Genomic DNA, 10,316 nt, shown 5'->3' on the forward strand with positions numbered 1-10,316 from the left:
CTAATCTTATCATAAGAAAGAAAAGAGTTCTCCTTGAAAAGTGCTAGTATCTCTCGAGGCCCATTAGACTTCTGCCTGACATGCTGACCCTGTGAGAGGAGGAACACACATGCTTTGTGATTGAGGCTGACAGAGTTCTTGAACTCTGAAGAAGCTCTGAAAGGGCCAACTGTTGGGACTAGGTTTTCTTCATTAATGTAAGCAGGCCATAGAAGTTTTCAAGTCTGAAAATGACATAGAATTATGAACTTGTCCTTTTCACTGCCTGGGACATAGTAGAACATACCACAAAATCTGATCTAGGTACAAGATAGTAAAACCTCACATTTCTGACAAATCTCTTGAGCTGCAAAGATTTCCTCTGAGAATTACTTGTGGTATACAACTGTGAGTGAGATTTACTCAATGAAAGGGAAAATTATGCTATCTCTGGGTAGCCCTGTGGTTTGTGCAACTTTAATATGGAAGATCTCATGATTTCTTATCAAAGCAGTAACTTTTAAACCTTGCATTATGTTTTACTTTTGGGCAGAGGCTTTCTCACGCAGTCTCACTGGAAGCTTCATTCCCCTCACCCTCCCTCAGAGCAGCCTGGCCCTCTTTAATACTCTCTTACTCAACCAGTGCTCCATGCCTTCCCTCCAGTTTCTGACTTTTGCTGCAGTTGACTGATTTCATTTCTCACAACTCAAATCCAGAGACTGATGACTGCAACGAACTCCTGAATTCTAATAATTGATAGTATCACTTCTCACCAGGTAGCAGCTTGTTGAATGTAGAGATGTTAAAATGAGCATTGGAGTGATAAGAAACTCCTTCTGTTAATTCTGTGTGATGTAGCATAACACTCCTCACTTGTGAAAAATGAAGATGTTTGACTAGAGGATCCTAATTCCTTTACACATCTACTCTCCATTGGGCTCGGAACTCTAAGGAATTTTTGCTTATTGGGATCTAGGAACATTTAGGGAGATCTTGAAAGAAGAAAAGTAGAGAGGGGAAGAGAATATTTCTTCCTTCTACTTGATTTGGCTGTAACTCAGAACTCAGGCTTTTTTTTTTTTTTTTTTTTCAATATATCACTGCAAATAGGGAGGTGGAAATTTATGGGTCAGATTTCTTATGAAGAAACAGCCTTATTCACAAGTACTAAAGGAAAGAAATGTTCATCCCAAATATCCCACTAGTGTTCAGTATTCAGAGGTTCTAATGCTATTCTTCATACCTTGGGTCAGTGAGAAAGGAAGTGACACAGCAGCAAATTAAAGATGTGTATTTTTCTCCCTATAGCCCAGACTGCTAATTAATCAATATTTAACACAGGCATAGATTTAAATATCCTACAGTGTTTCCATTGAACTGCTATTATTTCAATGTGATAAAATGTTCCAGTGAAATCAGATCCACTCTTCTTTTTATAGGGCAGGGTTTTTTTTAATGGTGCCAGTTATAGAAGCAAGGTTTCACTGATTTGGGGGGATGAGGTGTGGTGGTAGGAGACTGATATTTAATTTCTCAATAATTTGTCTTTTTCTCAGATTTTATAGAATGGCTAGTACCTCACAGTTCTTTATTTTGGGTTTTGTCTGTTCTTTTTTTTTTCTAGTTCCTTTAGGTGTAAGGTTAGGTTGTTGAGATTTTTCTTGTTTCCTGAGGTAAACTTGTACTGCGGTAAACTTCCCTCATAGAAATGCTTTTACTACATCCCATAGATTTTGGATTATTGTGTTTTCATTTGATTTGTCCAGGTGTTTTTTTCATTTACTCTTTAATTTTGTCATTGGTCCATTGGTTGTTTAGTAGTCTATATATATATATAATGTTCACAGCAGGACTATTTACAATAGCCAAGACATGGAAACAGCTTAAATGTCCATCAACAGATGACTGGATAAAGAGGTGGTATATTTATACAATGGAATACTATTCAGCCATAAAAATGACAACATAACACCATTTGCAGCAACATGGATGTCCCTGAAGAATGTCATTCTAAGTGAAGTAAGCCAAAAAGAGAAAGAAAAATACCATGTGAGATCACTCAATGTGGAATCTAAAAAATTTAAAAAAATAAAATAAATGCAAAACAGAAACAGACTCATAGAATACAAACTTGTGGTTACCAAGGGGGTTGGAGGTGGGAGGGACAGACTGGAATTTCAAGATTTGTAGATACTGGCATATGTAGAATAGATAAACAAGATTATACTGTATAGCACAGGGAAATATATACAAGATCTTGTGGTAGTTCACAGAGAAAAAAGAATGTGACAATGAATATATGTATGTTCATGTATAACTGAAAAATAGTGCTCTACGCTGGAATTAGACACAGCATTGTAAAATGACTATAACTCAATTTAAAAATGTTAAAAAAAAACAATATTAATTCTTCCAATCCAAGAATATGGTATATCTTTCCATCTGTTTGTGTTGTCTCCAATTTCTTTCATCAGTGTCTTATTGTTTTCTGAGTACAGGTATTTTCCCTCCTTAGTTTATTCCTAGGTGTTTATTTTTTTCAGTGTGATGGTAAATGCAAATGTTTTCTTAATTTCTCTTTCTGATAGTTCATTGTTAGAGTATAAAAAATGAAACCCGATTTCTGTGTATTGACTTTGTGTCCTGCAATGTTACCAAATTCATTGATAGGCCCTGATAGTTTTCTGGTGGTGTCTTTAGGATTTTCTAAGTATAGTATTATGTCATCTGCAGATAGCGGCATCTTCCTTTTCAATTTGGATTCCTTTTATTTCTTTTCTCTGCTTTCTTTGGCTAGGACTTCAAAACTATGTTGAATAAAAGTGGTGAAAATGGACATCCTTGTCTTGTTCCTGATCTTAGAGGGAACACTTCCAGCTTTTCTCTGTGAGTATGATGTTACCTGTGGGTTTATCATATATGGCCTTTATTACTTTGAAGTATGTTTCCTCTGTGCCCACTTTCTGGAGAGTTTTTTTCAATAAGAAATAGGTGTTGAATTTTATCAAAAGCTTTTCCTGCATCTATTAAGATGATCATATGGTTTCTAAGCTTCAATTTCTCATTTGGTGTATCACATTGATTGATTTTCAGATACTGAAAACCTTGCGTTCCTGGGATAAATACCACTAGATCATGGTGTTAGATACTTTTTAATGTATTGTTGGATTGAGTTTGCTAGAATTTTGTTTAGGATTTTTGTTCATCAGTGATATTGGCCTGTAATTTTTTTTTTTTTTTGTAATATCTTTGTCTCGTTTTGGTATCAGCATGATTCTGGCTTTGTAGAATGAGTTCAGAAGCATTCTTCCTGTGAAATTTTTGGAATAGTTTGAGAAGGATTTGTGATAACTTTTGTCTAAATGCTGTTAGAATTCACCTATGAAGCCATTTGGTCCTGGACTTTTGTTTGTTGGGAGTTTTTAAATTACTCATTTGATTTCAGTCCTGGTAATTGGTCTGTTCATATTTCCTGTTTCTTCCTGGTTTAGTATTGGGAGATTGTACCTTTCTAAAAATTTGTTCATTTCTTCTATGTTCTTCATTTTATTGGCTTATAGTTTTTCATAGTAGTCTCTTATAGTTCTTGGTATTTCTGTGGTGTCAGTTGTAACTTCTCCTTTTTCATTTGTGATTTTATTGATTTGGGCCCTCTTTTCCTCTTGATATGTCTGTCTAAAGGTTTATCGATTTTGTTTACTTTACAGATAACCAGCCCTTAGTTTCATTGATCTTTTCTATTTTTTTTTTTTACTCTCTAATTTATTTCTGCTCTGATCTTTATGATTTCTTCTGTTAACTTCGGGTTTTGTCTGTTTTTTTTTTTTTTTTCTAGTTCCTTTAGGTGTAAGGTTAGGTTGTTGAGATTTTTCTTGTTTCCTGAGGTAAACTTGTATTGCTGTAAACTTCCCTCATAGAAATGCTTTTACTACATCCCATAGATTTTGGATTATTGTGTTTTCATTTGATTTGTCCAGGTGTTTTTTTCATTTACTCTTTAATTTTGTCATTGGTTCATTGGTTGTTTAGTGGTCTATATATATATATATATATATATAATATATGTCAAATAATTCCATTTGGTCAAATGTGTCACTTAAGCCAGTGTTTCCTTATTGCTTTTCTGTCTGGATAATCTGTCTATTGATGTAAGTGGGCTGTTAAAGTCCCCTACTAGTATTGTGTTACTGTCAATTTCTCATTTTATGTCTGTTAATTTTTGCCTTATGTTTTGTGGTGCACCTATGTTGGGTCTGTATATATTATAATTGTTATATCTTTTTCTTGGATTGATCCCTTAATTATTACATAGTGTCCTTCTTTGTCTCTTGTAACAGTATTTTAAAGTCTATTTTGTCTGATATAAGTATTGCTACTGTGGCTTTCTTTTGATTTCATGTGCATGGAATCCCTTTCTCCATCCCCTCACTTTTCAGTCTACATGTATCTCTAGATCTGAAATGAGTCTTTTATAGGCAGCACACATATGGTATTATTTTTGTATCCATTCTGCCACTCTATGTCTTTTGGTTGGTGCATTTAATACAGTTACAACTAAGGTAGTTATTAATATGTTTGTCCTTATCACCATTTTGCTAATTGTTTTGGGTTTGTTTTTGTAAGCCTTTTTTTCCCTTTATTTTTATGTTCTTTTCTCTTATTTGATGACTATTTTTAATGTTATGATTGGATACCTCTTTCTTTTTTGTGTGTGTATCTATTATAGATTTTTGGTTTGCAGTTACGATGGGGTTTTTGTATAGCTGTCTATATATATATGATTGTTTTAAGCTGCTGATCTTGCCATTTCAAATGTATTTTTAAAAACCATTTGTACTCCCCTCCCAATTACTGTTTTTGATATCATATTTTACATTTAATTATTCTGTATATCCCTTATTGCTCATTGTGGATATAGATAATTTTGGTACTTTTATCTTAACCTCCCTACTAGCTTTGTGTGTGGATTATTTTCTACCTTTGCTCTATATTTGCCTTTACCAGTGAACTTTTTCACTTTGTTATTTTGTTTCTAGTTGTGGCCTTCACTTTTTCACCTAGAGATGTTTCTTCAACATTTGTTGTAAAACTGGTTTGGTGGTGCTGAACTCTTTTAGCTTTTGCTTGTCTGTAAAGCTTTTGATCTCTCCATCAAATCTGAATGGATAGAGTATTCTTGGTTGTAGGTTTTCCCTTTCATCACTTTAAATATATCATGCCACTCCCTTCTGGCCTGAAGAGCGTCTGCTAACAAATCAGCTAATAGTCTTATGGGAGTTCCCTTGTATGTGTTTTGTTGCTTTCCCCTTGCTGTTTTTTAATGTTCTCTGTTTATCTTTAATTTTTGTCATTTTAATTACAGTGTGTCTTCATATGTTCCTCTTTGGGTTAATCCTGTATGGGACTTTGTACTTACAGAACTTGGATGGTTGTTTTTTTTCCTGGGTTAGAGAAAGATTTGATTTCAGGTATGTTCTGAGCCTTGTGCTCTCTCTCTCCTCCTTCTGGGACCCCTATAATACAAATATTAACACACTTGATGTTGTCCCAGAGGTCTCTTAAACTGTCCTCATTTCTTTTCATTCTTTTTCTTTTTTTCTGTTCAGTGGCAGTGATTTCCACTAGTCTGTCTTCAGGTCACTGATCCATTCTTCTTTATCATTTAGTCTACTTTTGCTTCCTTCTAGTATATTTTTCATTTCAGTTATTGTATTCTTTATCTCTGTTTCTTTATCTCTGTTCTTTATATGTTCTAACTCTTTGTTAAAAAATTCTAATTTATCACTCTGTACATCCATTCTTCTCCTGAGTTTACTCATCAGTTTTTTAATCATCATACTCTGAATTCTTCCTCAGGTAGTTTTCCAGTCTTCATTTCAATTAGTTCTTCTTTTGGAATTTTGTCTTTTCCTTTGTCTGGAACATGTTCCTCTACCACCTCATTTTGTCTAAGTTGCTACTTGTTTTTTTAATGAAAGTGGTTGGCTAGTTACATTTCTTAACCTTGGAGAGGTGGCCTTCTACAGGAGATGTCCAGTAGCAGAATCCCCTCTCATCACATAAGCTGTATTATCTCGGGTTTCCCCCTAAGATGGCTGTGTGGATCCTTCTGTTGTGGCGGGCTGACTGTGTAGGTGGTCTGGTAGATTTAGGTGGCCCGTAGTCTGATTGGTTTCCAGGCCCTGCCTTATGCAGATGCTGCTGGTTGCTGGTTAGTGGGGCCTGGTCACAAGGCAGCTGACTGCAGAACCCCAGGGGGCCCAAAGGCTAGTGCTGGCTCACTGGTGGGCAGAGTTAGGATCTGGAAGACTCTGGGGCTGTTGCCAATCACCCCTCACTGGTGGGTGAAGCCAGGTCCTGGGGTTAGTGCTGGACTACTGACAGGCAGAGCTGGATCCTGGAGTCTGGCTTCAGGATCCAGGAATCCCAGAGCTGGAATCAGATCACTGGTCGGGTATGGGAGGGGGTGCTTTCTGACACAGTTCAGTATGTGATGCAGGGTGTCCCAAAACTTGCAATGGCATGCTGTTGGGCAGGGCCAAAGTCTAGCTGGTCCCAGGGTAGGGTCTGGCCTGCTGTGGGTGGGCTGGCTCCACAGGGTGCAAGGTTGTGATTTTCTTGCATCTGGTGTCTGCATGCTGGTGGGTGAGGTTGGTCTAGAGGCTAGTGCAGGCTTCCTGGAGGGCAGATCCAGTGCTGGACCTCTGGTGGGTGAAGCTGGTCTTGGTTTTCTGGTGGGCAGAACCGTGTCTAGAGGAGCTGTGGGCAGAGGAAGTCTTTAGGAAGAATACTTAAAAACTATCATCAAAATGCAATGTGTATACTTTATTTAAATACTGGTTCAAACAGAGATAGGAAAATTTTTGATACTTATTGGAAATATTGAACACATATGGATATTAAATATTAACTATTATTAATTTTGCTGCATATGGTAATTATACTGTGGTTAGATTAATACAAAATATTTGTTATCATTATATGCACTAAAAGGTTAATATAAATTTAATAATTGTTTGTAGCTCTAATAGTTCAGTCATAAAATAATTACAGAAATTAGAAACATTATGGATTGTCATACATTCACACTAAAAAAAGTACATATTAAGACATGTAGGAATAATATTATTCAAAATGATAGCAAGAATTTAATAGATTATATCAGAACATAAAGGGTATAGAGCCCTAATCAAAAGGAGAGAAAATATAATAGTAAAAATCAATCCTAACTTACAAAATAAAAATATCCTGAATTATTAAGTTAGCCACCAAGACAGTAAAATTAATCAGAATATCCTGGATGTCAATAGTATTTTTAAAAAGAATATACTTCGGGTGTGTAATTTTTTAAAAAAAATTGTCAGTGGGGAACTGTAGGAATAAACAGTAGACCCATACAAATGAATAGAATTTCTTTCATTTATATTCATAATCAAATAATCAATAAATATATAATATATACCATGTCTTTATCCTAGATAAGTATTTGATATATTTTTTTAGAATTATAGCTATAAAACTAAAAATAATTTTATAATACTTCAATAACAGAAACATTTCACTCCTGTTTCAACAATCTGAATTTAATTTTCATGTCCTGTAAATTCTTTTCTTCCTAAAATCAGTGCTTGAACAGATTTCTCAAGGAACATAATCAAGTCTTTGCAAAAGAAAAAAAAGGAGCTCTGTGTCAGTTCCATTATACTAAAGTAAATTAGCAAATATATATTAATGTGGCCCTGTCACTGAATTGTAAGTAAATTGGTGGCTGAGACTGCAAGAACTTAGTCTCAGCTTTGAGTGATCACTACCTCAGTTTTGTACCCACCTCCATGTACTCTTAACCAGTTTCTCATCCTTGACTTCTGCCTCTTGTAGTTTAGCAATGCAATCTCTCTGCAAGTGTTTGACCAGGATTACTATTACAAACAAAATACTCATGTAAATAGAGTACAGGGAATCTGTAATATTTAAGAAGATTATCTTGAGATATCAAATATCTTGAGATATTCCAAATCTCCAAATTCCTGAATATGACTGTGTCATATAATGTCCTATACGAAAGTAGTGTGTGGACTTTTAGATATAGAAAGTTTCAGGTTTTGATGTTTCATTATTCAATTCAAGTCAACCACTTTTTTTTTTCATTGTTATTGAGGCTGCAATTTTTTAAACCTCTTCACTTTTTTTATTATCCTCACTTTTATATCAGAAATATTTTTTTTATTTCAGAAACAAGTATCTAAGTTCTTATCGCTTTATCAAGGTGTGGCAACACAAAGCCTTGTTAACATGGAAGTCTAGCTTAGTGACTTAGGATCAGTCATGAACTAAATGACTTGCAGTAATACACCAGCCTCAGTTACTGTCAATTATTAAATGAAATTAATGAAATTTGGGGGAGGAATCCCCTGAAGATAGCAAATTTTCAAAGACTAACTGTTCAGATAAAAAGGAACAGCAGTATTTTTAATGTCAGTTGTAGATGGTGCGTGTCATTTCATCTGAAGTAGTAACTTCAGCTGGACCCACATCCAAGTAAACATTGTGTGAAGCTGAGTTCCTTCACCCAGTGCTCAGTGACCACCCTGACCTCTACCACTCTGGTGAAAGGGAAGAACTATGGCTAATCTGCAAGACTTGGGGATATGTTTATGCAAAGAGTGAAAAGAGAAACAATTTGAAATTTCCCTTGGGAACTGTTTACTTCTTTGCAACTCTTCTCAAAGCACCTATAACCTCTTTATTTCTCAAGCTGTAAATAAATGGGTTTAGCAGGGGGATTATAATTGTGTAAAACAGGGAATATATTTTGTCCTGATCTTCAGCTAGGCTAGATGCAGGGCACACATACATGAAAATGAGAGTGCCGTAGTACAATGAAACAGAGAGCATATGGGCACTGCACGTGGAGAAGGCTTTGCTTCTGCCCTTTTCAGACTTTTTTTTCAGAATGTCAAAGAGCACACGAGTATAAGAGATTATGATGGTCATTAAAGTGGAAATTTGTATAAAAGCTCCAAAAATAAGTAGCATTAGTGCATTAATAGATGAGTCATTGCATGAAATTTTGAACAGCTGTAAAATTTCACAATAGAAATAATATATTACATTAGACCTGCAGAAAGTTAATCTTAATAACAAGCTCACATGAATCAAAGGATGCAGAAAACCAATTGCATATGAAATACTAATCAGGTGAGTGCAGAGTCTGGTGGACATCACCACTGGATAAAGCAAGGGATTGCATATGGCTACATAGCGGTCATAGGCCATCACTACCAGGAGGAAACATTCTGTGGTTGCACTGGAAGCTAAAAAATAAAATTGAGTGATACACTCAGCTAGGGATATCTCTGCAGTCTTGTCTAAGAAACTGACCAGCATCCTGGGTGTTATAGAGCTTGAACTGCAAGCATCTGCAAAGGCTAAACCACCAAGGAACAAGTACATGGGTGTGTGAAGATGGGTATCCTTCCAAATAAGAGCCATCAGTCCAAGGTTGCCCACCAGGGTGGTGAGGTAGATGATTAAGAACAGGAGGAAGAGGAGAACCTGCAGCCATGGTCTCTGTGTAAGTCCTGTGAGAACAAATTTAGTCACCAGAGTCTTGTTTCCTTCTGACATACTCACACTTGATCACTGTTATGAGAAAATATGTGACAAAGACAATCACTAAAGATAACATAAAGTAGTGGCATTTTATTTGCAAATTAAACTATACCTTAGTGTTGTTTTCCATTTAATTCGCAGTTTTTAAAGTTTAACTTTTATCCAAAAGTAAGTCTGTTTACAAATTCTATGTTCAGGTGTCTGACTCTAAAATTGGAAAAAACTGAAATAAGTACAAATATGTGAGGGAATATTAAAACCATGTGGAAGACAATTGATGAGGAAGAGACACAAATGCAAAACCGTTGCATGTGGAAGAGAAATAGAGTAATAATTTCATATAGGCATAACCATATAACTTTTATTGCAGAGATAATTCCATAAGCAAAGTGAAAGGACAAAAATGTGTTGGGAAAGTATATGTAACGTATTTTGCATTTATAAGGCTGGTAATTATAACACACACATACAACCTCTTACAAACTAGATGAAAACAATTTAAATGACCCAGTGAAACAAATGGGCAGAAAATATGAACAGACATGTCAGTGTGAGCAATAAATATATGACATAATACTAATCCTCCTTAATAATTAGGAATATTTTTTAAATTGATGCATTATTTTTACTTATAAGTTATGCAAAATGAGGAGTAATACCTACTAATGTCAGGAAAGTGAGAGAGGAAGCATTTTCTAATATAACTGGAGAAAATGTAAATT

At 35.3% G+C, this 10,316-nt stretch overlaps 1 protein-coding gene across 2 annotated transcripts; it reads right to left on the bottom strand.

The window, feature by feature from the left end:
* Nucleotides 1-3,034: 3,034 nt before the first annotated feature.
* On the bottom strand, nucleotides 3,035-9,609 carry LOC105087750 (olfactory receptor 5AC2). Of its 2 annotated transcripts, XM_064477668.1 has the most exons (2): nucleotides 8,701-9,609; nucleotides 3,035-3,229 (listed from the first exon to the last, which is right to left on the bottom strand). In XM_064477668.1, exons 1-2 carry the CDS (start codon nucleotides 9,607-9,609, stop codon nucleotides 3,188-3,190), a joined length of 951 nt encoding a protein of 316 aa, XP_064333738.1. In that variant the 3' UTR covers nucleotides 3,035-3,187. The 2 variants fall into 2 exon arrangements, with proteins under 2 accessions (XP_064333738.1, XP_010976802.1); XM_010978500.2 differs by lacking the exon at nucleotides 3,035-3,229 and having other exon boundaries at nucleotides 8,686-9,609.
* Between the last annotated feature and the right edge of the window lie 707 nt (nucleotides 9,610-10,316).

The sequence above is a fragment of the Camelus dromedarius genome, chromosome 2 (assembly GCF_036321535.1).
Source record: "Camelus dromedarius isolate mCamDro1 chromosome 2, mCamDro1.pat, whole genome shotgun sequence".
In the NCBI taxonomy this organism is placed as follows: Eukaryota; Metazoa; Chordata; class Mammalia; order Artiodactyla; family Camelidae; genus Camelus; species Camelus dromedarius.